The following is an 18114-nucleotide window of genomic DNA, read 5'->3' on the forward strand; positions in this document are numbered from 1 at the left end:
GGTTATATTTATGCTTTTCTGGATTTGTTAGGATATTACGCCCTAATAAACAGTAAATTTTTATAATGTTGCCATGTAAGACTAAAATAAAATAAAGTGTAATACAAAAAAAATCATAAATCTAATTCATAATCTCTAAACAAGTCTATACACCATCTTGTCCCTATGTATCTTCTATTTATTTAATAAAAACTTATTTCTGCATCAGCAACTGAAATATTATTAGTTTTTTCCAATAGTTCTTACTGGTTAGAATTGTTTGCTAAATACTGAGAGATGTGATTCCAAATATCTTCTTAGGTTTCCTTTTGAAGTTTACTAACCTGTAGACACAGTTAATGGGATGGTAATGTAATACCTAATCCTTTTTACCCAAAATAGTAAGTTATTTTTATTTTTCTTTGCTAATTTTAAAAAAGGTTTTTACTGATTCCTCTCATCTTTTCATCAATTGCTACAATTTCTAAATTGAAATGTATCTTGCTACAAAAAAGACATTTAATAAAAACAGCCAATGTATTTATTCATCATATCTGACGATGCTAATAATACCCAATCATTTTTGACCTTTACATTTCTGCCATGAGGATGACAATGTTTTCATCTTTTATTGTGAGGGAACCTTTCAGTTATTCGGTTCTACATTGTAGTTTTCTACATTTGATAACTTGTCTTTTCAAAAACACTTGACATTGCTTGACTGTGTGACTCTGGGCAAGTCACTTATCTTCAACTGCCTCAGCAAAAAAGTTATACTTATGATATATAATAGGAACATCTAAACTACTATTAATCCAAGTCCTTATTTGCGATCTATGTTTGGACTCATGTGTTTTTGACTACTGTGTTAACATTGTATCTTAAACATTAGTTTTTTAAAAGAGAAAAAGAAAAATTTTTTAAATTAGATGCTATTTAGTGTTCTTGAACACCCCCCAAAGAAATCTTCTGGAAACAGAAGAGTATTTTTCTATACAACACAGGCTTTTATTTCAATTAGATTTTTTTGTCCCACTCCTTTCAGCAATTGCAATCTAACAAAAAAATCCTAAAGATAAAACAGAGAAAAGAGTTATGAAATATATAATAAAGAGGAAGAAGTCATGAAAAGCCCAGCATCAGTATGCATGTTCCATCCTAATTATCATTTACTCTTTATGAAGATACAACACTGACACACAGGCATGAAACACCACATTCTAAAAGTTCTCAGATTTGAGGTTTTTTTGTTTTTTGTTTTGGGTCAGAATCCATGCAGCTAGCTCTCCACAAAGGCTGAGTTTCTACCCCTTGTGTTACCTGGAACTACTCTTGAGAGCTTGGGCCTCATCTAATACCATGTACTGCCATTTTACCCGCTGGAAGTACTTCACATCCTGAACCACCAGCTGGTAGCTGGTAATCACCACATGGAAATGAGCATCCTGAGTATAGAGGGTCTTCTGCAAACACAAAAGGGAAAGGATAAAGAAACATCTGACAATCCTTAAGGTAAAGTGTTTGGAGGATGAACTTTCCTCATGGCAACAAATTTAGGGAAGAACTTTTTAAAAAGTGGTAAAAGGGAAGGAGTCACACAGTAGGAGTCCAGCTCTCCCATTACATTAGGACAACAAAGAATAAAAGAAATGAGATTTAACTGCTTAAAAGCAGTCACTATTATTCATTAGAAATTCAAGTATTCAATTCAACTAATTTGAAAAAGAAAGGCTTCTGCTTAATCCTATCCAAACTACTATTGTGTCAAGCCTGGTTAATTCCTCCAAGATCAAAAGTATGAAAGAAAAGGGAGGAAAGTAAAATTTTTGTAAAATGCCTAAAATTGTACATTCATATTTTAAATATTAGATGTAATATTTTGAATGTATATTGGGGCTAATGCATGCATAGCAAGGGTAAGTTGATTGTTACCTGACTCCAGAATTTCCTGATAACTTTTCTATCATGAGGATTACCCCAATATGGCAGCACCTGCAAAGTCATTAATGAGATTATTTTTTCCAGTAACATTTTTAGAATATGGAATAAGCTAAGAGGATGAATGTAAACCACTCCATAAATACAGTGCTTTTAAATTCTAATTTCGATGAAAATTTTTACGGGCAATGTCCATATCTAAGCATATCCTCTTGTAAGATACCAAGGACTTTTTTGGCTTTGATAAACAACAAAAAAGTTCAAGCAGACCAGCTAGAGAAATCTAAACATAAAATTTAAGACATTTTTAGTCCTAAGTCATTTAGATCAATAAAGAGAGGGAGGCTCAGAATAATTTTAAGAATAATACTAGAATTACAAAGTATAATACTTCCATCTACTGGACAGTAAAGGAACAACTTAAAGCTCTTGAGTGGCATAGTAGATATTTTTAAAGACATATAGCACTTAGTATTTGTAATATGCTGTTTATCACATAAAATACAAAACAGGTTCTACCTTCTAGGAGCTGAAATTCCAACAAAAATGGCATTAACATCTATCTCATATATAGCTAATATGTTGTAGCATTTATATAAATTTACATTTCATGTTCGACATCTGTGAAACCAAAGTTTTCTAGAAAATAGAAGGGCTTTTAACTTTGAAGTTCAAAAATAGGAACAAAATACAAAAGTGAATCTTGGGACATCTCAGCTTTTTTTTTTTTTACCTTGACACAATTCAATGAAGCTATGACCTCAATGATGTGATTATTTCACAGAATTCAGCATTTTACCACCCATGCATGTCAGGTTACCACGTTGCTTGCACCCAGGCTACCATTCCTAACTCCCTCCCTTAGAGGGTACTATGAATTCTGACATCAGAATCACCCTGTGTTCTGAGAAGTGTGCTTTTGAATTAAGTTGCCCAGTATCAGACTTTTGGACATTTCCAAACTATATCGCTGTATCCAAGACTCTGCCTGCTCTACTTCTAGCTCCCTTTAAGTGTTATCTCCCTTCAGTAGAAGGCAGGGGACCATCTTGCTTCCTTATATTTGTACCCCTACCACTTATTAAAGTGCCTCGCACATAGTAAGCACTTAATATTTTATCATTCATTCAGATTCTCTTCAGTTTGTACATCTTCTCCACTCTCCTGAAAACAGTCTATAAGGAGACTGACAAATGTGTGAGGGTCCTTTAGGACTTTTGAGACAGTGTTGATAGCAACAGAATAAATGGGATGTCCTCTAATTAAATCAGTCGGTCATGTGATAAAATTAATTATGGAAAATATGTAAGTTCTTTAGAATCCACAAAAAAGACATTAATTACCTTAAATTTAGGCACAAATCTTGAAAATTCTTGATGCCAGTTATTGAGTGTAGAAGCAGGGGAAATGATTAAGAAAGGTCCCCAAATGCTCTCTCTCTGCAACAATAACAAAAGACTGGTTCAGTCAATAGTATTCTTATAATTCTTACAACTACTTAAACCATTTAATAGAGAATTATGATAAATAAGAATAGTTCCACAGTAGTAAGTATAGATTGTAACAAAAATGTTTCAACAGGATTTCAAAAATGTTAGTCAACAGGATTTCTTTTAAGAATACAATGCTGTTTCAAAAATATGTTGTTTAGATTACAAATTGTCTAATATGGACTTGTAACAAAATCCATTAAATTTTTATAGCCTTGATTAATTAGCAGAAAATAACAGAGTTAACATACTTTGCTACAAAACCATTCAGTTCAAATATAATGCAGTGAGAAAAGACTGACTTCACTACCCTATTAGTACTTTTGATTTTAGCCAAGATCTTATTATTATAAAATCTAAAAATCCATCTTGTTATAAATTTCAAAATAATAGAATATTATTTTACCATTAAGATGACAAATAAATAAAAAATATAGGATCTTGTATGAAGTAATGAAAAAATAAAACCAGAAGAACTGCATATCTCATGATTATGTTTATATAGAACTGTTTAAAACATAGGATATAATAAAATTGGTCAATGCAATAAACAGTCAATGTTACTACCATACAATCCAAGTTAAAGGGCTCTTCTCCTGTTAATTGTTGAAAAACTAATTGTTTTCAGAAATGTAGCTTGTTTAGAGAGACTATTTATTGGGAATTGTATAATTTTGTCAAAATGAAATGTATCAATATGTTTTATTGAAAAAAAGAGGGTAGTAGGAATTTAGGGACAAGGAATAGCAGTATGTATGAATAAAGACACAAGAGACAGAAGACTAAGAACAGAGGATGCATTCAGGGTCAGGGATATTAGTCCAGTTGGATGGGAGCATAAAGCAGATAGAAAGAAGCAACAAAATAAAGAAACTGAGGTCACCTACTTCAGCAAGATGTGCCAAGAGGGCAATGCTTTGTACTGTTTTACCAAGGCCCATCTCATCAGCCAGAATTCCATTAATGCCCTGAAAAGACAACAATAACAAAAACCCAACACAGAGTCACTATTTTCCTAGACAATCTACACTAACATTTAAGATATTACAAAAGTTAACTTAGCCAAGATACTAGGGACAATGTCCCATGGGAATGTGTATAGGAATAATCATCCCTAGCATGTATTTATACAGCTATAACTAAACACCACATTACATAAGAAATTTAGTATATTCACCAAATCTTTAATCATTTATCTAATATGAGCAAATGAGCATAAAGTTGTGTTTACTACACCCACCCAAAATGGATGAAAACAAACATCTTAAATCTCTCAAGTAGAACACAGCTTGTACGACATCCATTTTCATAAAGAAGTCAGATATAATTTTAGGGGGTTAGCTGCCACTGTTTCTTGTAAAATTAAAAGACAAAAATATTTTTAAAAGGGTTTAAATCTAAAATCATTTCCTTGTGCTCACTTCTCAATCACCTGGGTCAATGACTGACTTTAAGAAAGCAGGTACAAAGGGTGCCACAGCTCTTAAATTCACCTGCTCATACAGATTGGCCAACCAATTCATGCCTTTCAGCTGATAGCCTTTCAATTTGCCATTAAAAATTGTGGGCTGTGGAATATCCTCCCCAGCTCGAATTGATGGGTTTGCCAGACTATAACTCTCCCCAAATCCAGTGCCTGATTTATTTGCAGCCCGTAAGGCTGCTGCTCGGCTCTCTTTTGCATCTTCGTCAAATGACCTTGTCTGGAAAATAAAAAAAATTAAAAATAGGTAAAAATTCTAGCAAAAGTCCTAAAATAATAACAGTACTCCATGAAATACTGCGTAAAAACCACAATGAAAATATATTTTAAAAATCCTATATAAACTTAATCTCTATCTCAACATTACTTCTTATACTTAATAATTTGGCAAAATAGCACAATACCTAAATAAAGGGTTCTTAACTGGGTGAGGGGTGGGAAGTCTATGAACTTGATTTTTAAATATCTTGATAACTGCATTTCATTATCTTTGGTTTCATCTGTAATCCTGTATAGTTTTTAGCATGTCAAAACATTCTAAGACAGGATCCATAGGTATGATCTGATTTACCAAAAGATTCATGAAACAAAAGTTAAGAACTCAAGAACTAAATCTTAGAAGCCACACAAAGAGAGTTCATTTACCTAAACAACAGAAAGTCATCATCATCGTAACATTTCACCTATAATATAATCCTATGACAATCTAGGATACTAAAATACTCCCGGCATGGAATTTTAAAGTATCTTTCTCTCTTAATTTGACTTCAGTATTTCCAAGTAAAATTTGTAGATATTATGTTACCACCACACAGTAAGAATGGTGTTTCATGAGTAACAACTCTACTTTGTACAGGGAAAACTAAAGCACAAAGTAATTTAATAAGAATCAGGACAACAAAAAATCTGAATCACCATAATGCTTTCTTGACAACCAAATCTGCTCTAATGCAAGAATTCTTAACTTTTTGGTGTCATGGACCCTTTGGCAGTTTTCTCTTTTAGATTGTTAAAAAAAAAAAAAAATTAATAATGCAAGGAAATGTAAAATTTGAGTTAGTGATGGGTGTGAATAAAGAATTTCCCCCCCACCCAAGTCCAGGGACCCTCTTACTCTAATGCACTGAACCATAGTGAATTACTTTCTACATTAATACAATGGGACAAAAAAAACGGAAAACAGGACTAACTTCAATAAAGACACCCCCACAACTTGACCATGGGATTACTTTTTCCTTTGCTGTCCTACTTTCTTAATTTTCCAAAAGCAAATAGTGAACTTGACTGAGATAGGATAAAGAAGATGTTTAGAATCTTTCATAGAAAATGTGACCAACAGATGCTTAGTTACAAAGTTCTTTCGAGGATCAGTTTTTTTTTTGTTTGTTTGTTTTTTAACCTATAAGACTCACCCGAGCTTGGTGAATCTGGTAAGCATCTTCAGCATTTTTCAGGGCTTGGGCTTTGTAGTAGTTGCTATCTAAAAGTAAAAACCCATACAACATTTTAAAAAGTTAGGTTACTTTTAAAAGAAGCACTCATACAAACACACATGCCCTGGTGTCTCTAATATGTGCAATTCCTGTGAAATAGTATAGCCACTTCATAAACAAATCAGAACTGAAAATACTCCTTGAGAACATTAATTCAATGACTCCACTGGAAAAAGATGAAGAAAAACAATGATTAAGCAAGTTAAGTGACTTAACTAAGGCCCCAGAATTAGTGGCAGGGCTGACATCCAGGTCTAGTGACTTCCAATTCCATACTATTTCTATAATACACTGAGCCAGGACTTCTCAAACTTTTCTCACTTGCTGGACCACCTTATTTGCTCCCCAAAATTTTATGTGACTGAGTGTTTTAAAAATCAAACATTTATAGATAATAACCCAAAATTTTACAACCCCCACACAGCACCCAATACAGCACCATGACCCACAGTTGAAAAAGCTTTGCACTAGACCACTATTCAAACTTTCTATAGTTCCTGGCACAGGTCTCACCATAATCCTCTTGGGTGATGTTAACTACGACCCCTCCACCAATGTCTATTTGTCTCTGTATGGAACTGTCTTCCAGTTTTCGCAAGATCTCTTCTTGTATTCCATCATGTCCCATATCTCGTTTGCGACTCATAAAGTGGGCATACAATTCTGTCTGGGTGATGAGGAAGTTTAATTTACGTTGTTGCCTTTTAGCCTAATTTAAAAAATGTAAACAAACAAAAGATACTTAAGTTTATTTTTCACTTGGATATCTCAAAACTACTAATAAGAAAACATTAACGCTTAGATTATTTAATTTTTCATGGTATATCTTTAAGTCCAGTCAAACATACATGCAAAAATGTTGAAATCCACTATTCTGATTTTTAATTTTTATAGAACTGCCTTTGCTCAGAAGTGTAAGGAATCCTAAATTTGCCTTTTTTTTTTTTTTTAAACCTTTTCATTCATCAATGAGGCTTCTGTCTGAAATGCTTATCTCACTGTTTGCTTGTGATACTTATTAATATTATTATTACTATGAATTAAAAAAACACAAAAACAAGAATTCCTGCCCCATCACTCAACTTGACGGTATCAAAGGACTTTCCAAGAGATTATCTCATTGAATATACTCATTGTATAAATGAGAAAACTGGGATCCAAAAGGTATGCCTAAGGACATACAATTAAAAAGTAAAATAGCCAAGCCAATCTTAGACAAATGTGCTAACAACTTTGCACTTAATAGTGATTATTACAAACAAATATAAAAAGAAACCAAAGGCTACATGAAAAATACCAACACAGCTGGTTTGTGTGTTTCATACAACACATTTTAAGCAGACTCCATGATTTTGCTAACAAGAACAACTTTTGAGTAGGACCTCACTCCACCAAGTTAACATAGTCTGACCTAGTAGTACATAAGTGCTAGGGAAATGCCCAAAGCATGAGAAATTAAGTCACAAAGCTAGTTAAGTGTCAAAATTAGGATTTAAACCCGTATCTATTGAAGTTGAACTCTGCCATTCTGCCAACTGAGCAATTTTAGCTGTAACATTCAATTCTGAAGAGCATTTATCACAGTAATTTTTATGATAAACAACAGAGATGTGCTACCAAAAGCTGAATACTGAAAGCTCTATCAAATAGCTAAGAATTTTCAAGTCTTCTGAATCTCAAAGACAAGATTTAATTCTAAGGGCAAAACTCTCTCAAAGAAACAGGATTCTTCTTGAAGCTGAGACCCTCCAGCATTACCTAAAAAAAATTCAAAACAATACCTGTAAAAATGTTTAATTTGGGCAATCCAAATCCAACCTGCTATGAACTAATAACAATCAAGACCAGCTTAGCAAATAAAATTGTTTTTCAAGTAGACTAACACAAATTAGAGGACATGACAAAATGAACATTAAGGAAAATAGGACTGAAATAAAAAATTAAGTATCAGAATTGAAGAATATCTTGGAATATCTTGGTGTTTATTATAGGATGACCACTGCTGCAACACTAAAGTGCTTGGGTGAGATGGACTTTTCAGAATGAAAGCATATAAAAATAACTTTCTTTATCAAGAAAGCATACTCCTTGAATAAGTGAAAAATCATAAGTTTATTAAGGTAACAATAAATATCTATCAAAAACAGCTATATTTGAATTTTAAGGGAAAAAAGACTTTAAGTCAAAGATAAATGCTATTCCTACAAATTTTCAATGCAAATGTAAGAACAATTGGGAAAAATGTCACAATCTAAACTGTGTCAAGGCTTTGAATTGCACTGCTAAATTTAAAATATTTCTTGAAGTTCCAAATGGGCAGTAATTATGACACACGAAAACTGGATGCTCACACCAGAGAATGTCTCAAGGTTCTCTATTCATACTTTCCTAGTCCATCCCTTCTTTCTGTTTACTGGCTATATCCATACTTCTGCTCCCTATTCTACTATGAGTATACACATAGCACCACATGTATATCCCAAATCAGTTCTGCTAACTATAGATTCAGGAAATGTGTAGCCTACAGAATGAACAGCATAGATGGGCAGGAGAGACAAAAAACACCTGACTTGGACTGGCACTCTGTCTAGTAGATCCAAATAGCAACCGAAAGGACTGTAACATTTCAATCAAGCCAATTCTCCATCTAGATTGTAAGCATGAGGGTCACGGTAAAGGAAACATAAAGATTAAAAGGAACAGCCTAAAGCCTAATTAAAGGACAAAAACATTTAAATGGACTTTACCTTGCAACATGTCCCAATAATCACACTTTAAAATCTAAAGAAAAATTATGCTTCTTACAAAGGAAAATTTGATTAATGTGGCAAGTTCAATTTAGAATCAATGAAATAAATGAGCCATCTTGACCTAGCAGTACAAAGAAAGCTTGCTAAGACTTGTGTCTTCATCCTACCTCTCTCATCTCTTCATCTAGCTTACGCTGCTCCAGGGCTTCCTTCTCAGCACGTTTACGGTGTTCCTTCTCCACCTTTTCATACTTCTTCCAATACAAAAGCATTTCCTTTGTGAGGCGGCGAGCTCGGGGTAGGGTCTCCTTACAGTTCTTCTGAGCTTGGATGGCAGCCCGTCGTACTTCCCTCATACATTGGTGAGCAAGCTGTGAAAGATAGAAAGAATCAAAATAGCAGGAAAAAACAAAACAAAACAAAACAAAAAAAACAGTACACATCGGTTCTCCCTGTATAATAAACATAGTGAAAACACAAGCATTCTATGCATATTCATTATAAATAACATCACTTAAATATTAGCATTTTCATTTTGCGTTGCTCCATTATCAAACAAGATACTCTGGAATACTAAAAAAAAGGGGGGGGGGTGTTATAATCATTGAGGGGATGTAACAGTTAATGGAATATTATAGGTAACATCTTGCTTTTAGAAAGGTTGGGGTATACAAATTAAGTAGAATTTAAGCACCCAATAGACAGTGTAAAACAGACAGTGCCAAAGGCATGCAGTCAAATATAAGAGAGGAAATGAATGTAGAAGAGGAAAATGGCAAATAAAGAATATAGAGAGAAGCATCCATCAATCCATCAACAAGCACTTATTAAATACCTATGCAATTCCAAGTTCTTAGGTATTAGACCTGGGGATACAAGTACTAAGGACAAAACTGTGACTATGCAAATGATATTATATAAAAACTAAAAATAAGATAGTTACATACAAGGCAATTTGGGAAAGGGAGATAATCACATTAGCAACAACATATAGGATGGAACCGAATAGAAAGACTTTCAATAGTGGGGAAATGAATTAGATAATTGCTATAATCTAGATAAGAGATGATAAGGACACGAATTAAAATGGTACTTGTATGAAGAGAGAAAAAGGATTGGGTTTATAGAATTACAGTAAGATTTGGCGATTAAAAGGATATGCAGAGTGAAGAAGGATGAGTAGTCAAGGATAATGCCTATAAATTATGAACATGGAGAATGGGAGAACATAGTACCTTCCAGAGAAACTTAAAAGTTTAGAAGAGCAGAATTTTGGGGAAAGACATTAAAACCTGTTTTATACATTTTTAAATGACTTCAAGACATCTGGTTTTCAATGTTCAAAAGTAAATGGGTAATTCTTCTGCAGAAATATAATTAAATTCCTGGAAACTGATGAGGAGAAAGAAAACAACAGGTATCAATGGTGTCTTGTCTCTATCCCAACTAAAACATTTTTAAAATGCCACTATGGGGCAGCAAGATGGCGCAGTGGATAGAGCATCAGCCCTGAACTTAGGAGGACCTGAGTTCAAATCTGCCCTCAGACACTAGTTGTGTGTTCCTCTGTGTGTGACCCTAGGCAAGTCACTTACCCCCAATTGCCTCAGCCCCCCCCCCCCCACCCGCCCCCCCCCCCCCCCCCCCCCCCACAAGTCACTATGTCAAGAGCAAGTCTCAGATATCTGGCACTCCTTACCCCCAAACATCCCTTCCCTACAGTCTACTCATCTTCTGAGAATGAAGCCTTTTCTCAGTCAAAGAGGGCCAATGAAGTATTATAAAGAGAGTGAAAAGGTAAAAGATCTTCAGGAACAAAAAGGATACCCTGAATTCTAAGTGTGGAAAGCACAGTCAAACAAAGAGGACAAAAATAAGAACAGCAATATCACAAAAAAACAGAAAAGGTATCTAGAAAATTGGTCAATAGGATCAAATGTAAAAGAGAGGACAAGAGGAAAAGGAGAAATGAGATTTATTAAAAGGTCCCTGGTAATTTTAGAGAGGAGAGTTTTGATTGATAGTGACAGGACAGGAAGTTGAGCTTTTTCTAGGAAAGAGAAAGGGAGGAAACAGAGGATGATAGTTTGGGAGTATCTGGTAAAGATAAGTGGGTAGAGATTGATGATTAGAGAAAATGAATGATTAGAGAAAAAATTATTAAGTGCCTCCTATATGCCCCAAGAATGTATAAACCAGAGACATAAATACAAAAGAGAAAGGTTGATTGAGGCAGTCATCTGCTGATAAAGACTAAAGACGATGGAATAAAGGACTCCTGGAAAGGGCTTGTGCTGGCAAGAAGAGGTTATCAGAGACTACAGAAAACAGAGACCGTGGAGAATGTTGTCAAGGGATTTGATGAAGAGAGCTAAACACAAATGGTCTTAATTTTCTCAATAAACTGAGAAGGCCTCAACTGAGGATGGGAAGGGAAAATTTTGGGAAGCCTAAAGAAAAAAGTGAAAAGATGGAATGGCTTTTTTGGGGAGTAATAGAAGGAATCATTTAGGAAGGGATAAGAGGATTGCCTTGCTGCTGAAAAGGTCCAGTTAAAATCAGGTAATATGTATATGGTTTGCATAATTGTGACTTCTGGCAGCTCCCTTCACCAACATATTAGTACAAGTTTAAGCAGTTGATGGAAATAATTCAAAGCAAAACTTTGTCAGGTAATGAACAGCAATAGTTCTAAGAAGAAAAGGTTTCTAGAGGAACAGACAACATGAAACTGAGTTGATTATCTATAAAGGATAAGATTGGGGAAAGAGAAAGAAAAAAATTCAAGTCACTATCAGGGCTATTATTGCTGAATTGAGGCATAAAACTGAAACTTAGATTAGATAGTACTGACTCAAGAACAATGATCACTAATTCTTTTTTTATTTTAAACATTAGAAGGACTAGGTGAATCAATATTATTATAAATTTTTAAAAAATAAAAATGTTCATTCTATTTTGCCTTATGGATAATAAAAGTGTACTCTATCACTTGATGCAGATTGGTTCTCTGAAATATTAGTTTAAAACATTAAAGAAAAGTTTGCTGATCTGAATTGAATCTTTTAATGTCCCTTCTGAAGAAGTGTCCTGAACAATGCTAAAGAAAACAAAAGGGTTGCTGATACTTGTACTAGAGCCAAAGCTTTAACTAGAGGATAAAAATTGTCCCACAGACCAAAATTCCAAGAAAACCCTATGTACCGATTGGAAGACACATCCTTTAAAAAAAAAAAAAGGGGGGGGGGGTTTGGATAGAATGGAAATTCTCTTCAATTTGCTGAATAAGTTAATCAGCAAAAAGACAACAGAATCAAGGAGAGATAAGATAGGATAGATCAAGGGGATAAGATTTTAATCATAACATAAAACATGCCAAAAGAATAAAAACTCAAGCTTACCTTTCGGCTATTAGTAAGAAATAAGTTACGGGCTGAAGCTTTCTGCTTGTTGGCCTAAAAATTAAATGAAGAACACATCACTTAGGATCAACTTTTTCCCAGATGATATAGTCAAGCAATAAACTTATTATTCAATTTTTTAAAATTATCTTACAAAACAAAAAGTAAAGTAGCTAATCCCCAGTCAAAGACTTTTTAATGAAATTGATAAGAGGAGCTCCAATTTCAGCATTACATTTGAAGCTGTTAATAAACTACTATCAAGATAAGAAAGGCCAGAATTTTAGTTGTTTTTGTTTTTTTTTTAAATCAAGCTTTTGGTAGATTCATATAAAGAATCTAAGTTATAATATTTGTAGAGCCTGAAAAAAGGGAAAAAAAAAAAAAAACCAGACTGATTTCATTCCCCTTTATCCTCAAATTCTATGTGTGCCTTTTTTCTAATCTTGATCAGAACCCACTCTCTTCAAACTTACTTTGTAAGGAATAGCTGGGAACAAATCTGCTAGAACTATTCATTCAGTGTTGCCCTGGGTTTCTAGTTTGTGGCCAATCTAAGAAGGTGGTTGCTAATATCAACAGATCCCATTCAATGCCTGCCATCATCTAAGTTAAAACTAGCTTATGATGAATTAGTAATGTGGCTTGTCAGTTTAGCATTCCTTTCCTACCTTGTAGATTGTCCTAAAGTTCTCCGGTCTCATCTCCTTCAACAAACCTCCCCCCCCCCCCACTCCCCCCTTACCAGTCTCACATTAAGGTTTGATTTCATATAGTGTATATAAGAACCAAAGAAAAAAGAATAATTGAATGGCATACATAAGTCACTGTACAGCTGTCCCCACATATCTAGTAATGCCAAAAAGAGAATCCAACTTGGAGACCCTTAAAGACTATTCTCATCTTATTTATTTAGGGATGTTTGACTTCTTTTAAAATGGTAATTGCTCCTTTCAAATTTTATATTGCCCTCTTTTAAGATGAAATGGTTGAACACTCAGCATCACTGTTTTGATTTTTTAACATTCTTCTATCTTTGTCATTGTTCAAGAAGATCAAGATATTTTCAAGTCCTCTACAAAAATCATCACCTGGCTTTCTCCCTGTTCCTTTGGCATCACTATTAATATGCTGTCAAAATCTCTCATTTTTTCCTTAAAGTGTTTACATACAGTCAATATATCACCTAGGTCTTCTTTCCCATTAAAGAAGGGCAAGCCACACATGAGAGTAAATATTAAACCTCTTCAGACCTAAACCTAAAAAGGAGAGCTGATAATTCTTCCACAATTTTCTCAATTTACAAAACAAAATTTCCCCTTCCTTGTGAGGAAACCTGACTTTCTTGTCTCTTTCTGGTGTACTCACACTGATTTAACATCCTCTCACTTGTCTCCTCATCTCATGTGCAGGAGGTTAAGATCACTCACCTTTGGTAGCTCCTTTTTCACAATGCTAAGCCACACTTTCCTACGACGAGCATTCAGTTGCTCAATGGATAAGTGTTTCTTTTTAGAGCCAGGGAGAGGAGCATCATGGGAGAACTTGGCAAAGACTTTGGTCTGGTGATGGTGGCGCCGTGGAGATTCCTCAGAAGAAAGTTCTTCATCTCGCCGTCTCTTTTTCTTCACTTTTTTCAACTTGGCTATAAAGGGGACACGTTGTTATAAAGCTATGTTTTTTTTCTCTTTCATTTATACCCAGGTAAGAAATCCAAAGCAATACTTTTTCATCTGAGGGAGGTTTTAAGCTCTTTTCCAACTGTGACTAATATTTGTATTCACACTCAAATTCCTAGTCATTCCAAGAGAAAAGACTTAGTAGCCTAGAAAATAAAAATTCTTCTGCCCTCTGTTTAAGTGAATAAAAAATACAGACTACATACTAAAAAAAGGAAGCTTAAGGAATATTAATTTCAAATCAGTCAGTCATCAAGAAAGGATTTATTCAACCTGGTGGGAACATTGGGTGAATAATAGGAACTGACAGGCATAAGAGGGAAAAAAAAGATCCGATTGGCAATAAATCAAAATTTCAGTAGAACATCTAAGAGTTAGAAACAAAAGTGTGTGGAGTGTGTGGAAAAACGATGAGGAAAAGTCAAGGAGAAAAACAAGAGGCATGTGGAAAAGAATAAAGGGAAGATGTCTGAAAATAGCCTTCGTTTTTGGAGTTCAGACTTTTAGTGAAATGAAATCTGCTTCACATAGATAGTTCATAACCTTCTCTTCCTGTTTCCTTCCAGATTTCCAGCTGCTAAGGGTTCAATTAAGAAAGGAAACCACATTTCCTGGCAAAAACACAACCACAACATTCCCAATGAGAATCATCAGATGGTAATCATTTAAGTCTTTTCATTATTTCTTTGCATTCTTTATTTCATGTTACAATAGATATCACTATACAGTTATCCTTTCCACATCACAACTTTCCCCATAAGGATTTTGATATGTTATGGTTTGGCATAAGAAATTAAATGGGAAATGTTTGAATTTCCACAGACAACACATGAAGACCATCAGACGACATAGAAAAAGTCTGGAATTCAGAAATGTATAAAATGTATAGTATTGTATAACATCAACATATTTTATCTTTTAATACCATAATACTTCAAACTTTTCATCTGGTAGGAAGGACATTTTATGTGGATTTTCCAAGTTGTGGAGGTGCCATGCCCTTAACCCTTGACATATGGAAGGGATAACTATACAGTACCAATATACTATAATTTATTCAGCTCTTCCTCAAATGTTGGACATAGAGTTTTCTAATATCACAACATAAAATAACTATGCATATTCTGTAAACTACTCACACAGAAGACTAAAAACTAATACGTAAGAACATTTTCAATACATTTATGATGTTTAAAACTGAATTAAACCATAAAACAAGATTAGCAGGTCAAACACAAAATGATTTACCAAGGCTAGAATAACATATCCATCCAAGGACAGACTGTTGTGGATATAGAAAACATATGGAGAAGGTAGGTATTTATTTTAATTTTCTTCCCCAAGGTTCTCAAGTTAAAGAGTACAAGATGAAAATGAGAAAATGAGTACGGATACTTGCCTTTCAATTTTTTTTCCTCTTTAAATTTCTTTTTCTTGGGTCCAAGTACATGCCGCTGCTGCTCATAAAAAGGGTCATATGTGGAAAGTAGTCCCGCGCTATAGTACTGGTATTGTTGCAACTGAAAAAAGATAATGAGATAGATTTGGCTTTTCTCTAAACACAATTAAACTTTTAGTTTAAACAGCTAAGTTTTTAAAAGTACAAACTTCAATATAGAATGCTATCAATGTAATGCTTAAAATATTCAAAACAATTGTCTTCTACTGTCGTTTGAAGTAACTCAATAATGCCATAATTTACACAAATATGAAGAAAGAAGTTAAGTTTACAGCAAAATGCTAGAAACAGTCTAGAAGAGGAAAATTCTTAATGCTGCTGCTTCAGAAATGTTTGGCTTAGTCCTGGGGCTACAGTGTGAGAACTATAGCTTATTTGTTTAGAGATCTTTTCTTCCTTAGTAGCATAGAAATGTTAACAGGAGAAATGTTAAGGACTGTTAAGGGATCACTTAACTTGTCTTTTTGAGATGTCATATTTTCCAGAAACACTAGATCTGAAGCATGAAAGAGGCTCTGAATTTGTCAGGGATGAATACAACCCCTCCCCCCATCTCCCTTTGGTTGACATGATTTATTGTTGGCATCCCAAACTGGACCCTGTGTGTCCTTGGGAATCCAGACAAGTGCCAGACAGTCTGCACTAGATTTGTATAGCTGGGACCCTTGTAGATAAGGAGACCATTACATCTTGACGATCTAGCAATTCCCAAGGGAAAAGAATGTGGTTTTTGCAATTGCCTTGATGCTCTTTTTTTTTTGGGGGGGGGGAGGGGCTTGAACTTTTCCCACCTTTTATTGTACCTTTCCCCTATGCCATGCTCCTTTATGTGGAGATTCTGCTTTCTCCTTCTTCCTTTGTCCTGCTGTTATAAACAGCATTTAAATTCAAACATTTCCCATTTAATTTCTTATGCCAAACCATAACATAACAAAATGTCATTGAGGATTGTATTGCAATCACAAAAATCATTTCAGTTTCTTTGGAAAAGGAAAGCCTTTCATAAGCTGACCCCACTTGCAACTTCAAGTCTTAAAAGCTACTTTTAACTAGGTTAGACCAGCTAAGTATTAAATAATCACATGCTTCTACAGAATCTCTGTTAATAGATAATGACTAATTTTTTCTTACTGGATATAGTGCAGAAATATTCTTTTAACATGTAATTTTCTTTTTGTGTTTTTTTTTCCTCCAAAGGCTATATTTATCCTAATAAGCTATTCATGGTCAGAGACTCAGACCCAAGGAATAGCAAAACTAATTTGCCACAAAACACATTTTCTATTTAGCAAATAATCAATAAGGAAAACTTTTTATTTCAAAAACTAAGAGCCTCAGGACAGAACACAATTTCCAAACTTACTTTGGAAATAGCATTTTACAAAGAGAATTGCCAAAGCTTGAAGCACAATGGATAGATTAAAACACCTCTCTAATATCTTTGTAGACTTCAATGGGTTTTTCAGTGTTCTCTGAACTTTCTGATAGAGCTACCACTTGACTGATTTTGAATATACTGTTTAGGCCACCATCTCTAGGTTACTGGTGAACATATATTAAGCCACTTCTAATAAAAGTATAAAATGTAATCCAGAGTACTGGTATCTTATTCAGATGAGATACTTCATAGCTGGCAAATACATGAAGAAAAAGTAATTATCTCAAAGGATGATAACATACTTTGAAATATAATGCTTGAAGTTTGGGTTTTTTTTTTTTTTAAATAATTTAATAATGTTAAGACAATTAAGATACAATCTAGAACAGAGATTGCTTGCTAAGAGCAGAGGATTCGACTTCGATCTCACCTCCTTGTCCTTGCTATACTTATTCTGGTGCAATTTCTTGTATTTGTGCAACCTCAGCATATTGTGGAGCTCCTCTCTGGTGAGGTTGATTTCATCATCCCCATCTTCTTCACTTGGAGAATCTGTGTCACTAGATTCATCACTGAGCAAAATGCCCTGAATAGGAGAGGAGGATACAAGTAGGAATGGGAAGTACTTATATACTGATTAAACTCCAAAACTTTTCCATATACCCCTGGAGAATGGGAAATGCTGGGTGTCTATGTATCCCTGGAAAAATCCCAGAGACTTGCATATACTAGACACTTAATAAATGAATATATATGGATTTGAATTGAGGATTTTATTGTAATCACAAAAATCATTTCACTTTTTCTGGAAAAGGAAAGCCTTTCATAAGCTGGCCCCAACCTACCTCTTCAGCACCATACATGTATTACCAACCTTCATATACTCCACTGTCAGCTAAACTAGCTGGCTTATTGCTCCTCACAGATCTCTTGGCTCAGTATCTTTGAACTGACAACCCCATATGCCTGGAATTAATTTTTTATTCAACTCCATCTCCATCTCTACAGAACTCTTAGTTTCTTTCAAAGTTCAGCTCAAGTGCCACCTTTGATATGAAGCCTCT

At 34.4% G+C, this 18114-nt stretch overlaps 1 protein-coding gene across 1 annotated transcript in view; it reads right to left on the reverse strand.

Annotated features, from left to right (window-relative positions):
* Window positions 1-18114, reverse strand: part of INO80 (INO80 complex ATPase subunit) — a 104766-nt gene that overhangs the window by 60721 nt on the left and 25931 nt on the right. Inside the window, exons 5-16 of the mRNA XM_031952111.1 lie at window positions 17481-17636; window positions 15613-15733; window positions 13965-14179; window positions 12535-12588; window positions 9301-9504; window positions 6897-7092; window positions 6303-6370; window positions 4901-5110; window positions 4295-4375; window positions 3261-3356; window positions 1912-1971; window positions 1300-1442 (exon numbers count right to left, since the gene is read on the reverse strand). Coding sequence (XP_031807971.1) covers window positions 1300-1442; window positions 1912-1971; window positions 3261-3356; window positions 4295-4375; window positions 4901-5110; window positions 6303-6370; window positions 6897-7092; window positions 9301-9504; window positions 12535-12588; window positions 13965-14179; window positions 15613-15733; window positions 17481-17636 — 1604 coding nt within the window. The remainder of the gene's footprint in view (window positions 1-1299; window positions 1443-1911; window positions 1972-3260; window positions 3357-4294; window positions 4376-4900; window positions 5111-6302; window positions 6371-6896; window positions 7093-9300; window positions 9505-12534; window positions 12589-13964; window positions 14180-15612; window positions 15734-17480; window positions 17637-18114) is intronic.

Source organism: Sarcophilus harrisii, chromosome 2, assembly GCF_902635505.1.
Source record: "Sarcophilus harrisii chromosome 2, mSarHar1.11, whole genome shotgun sequence".
Taxonomy (NCBI): domain Eukaryota; kingdom Metazoa; phylum Chordata; class Mammalia; order Dasyuromorphia; family Dasyuridae; genus Sarcophilus; species Sarcophilus harrisii.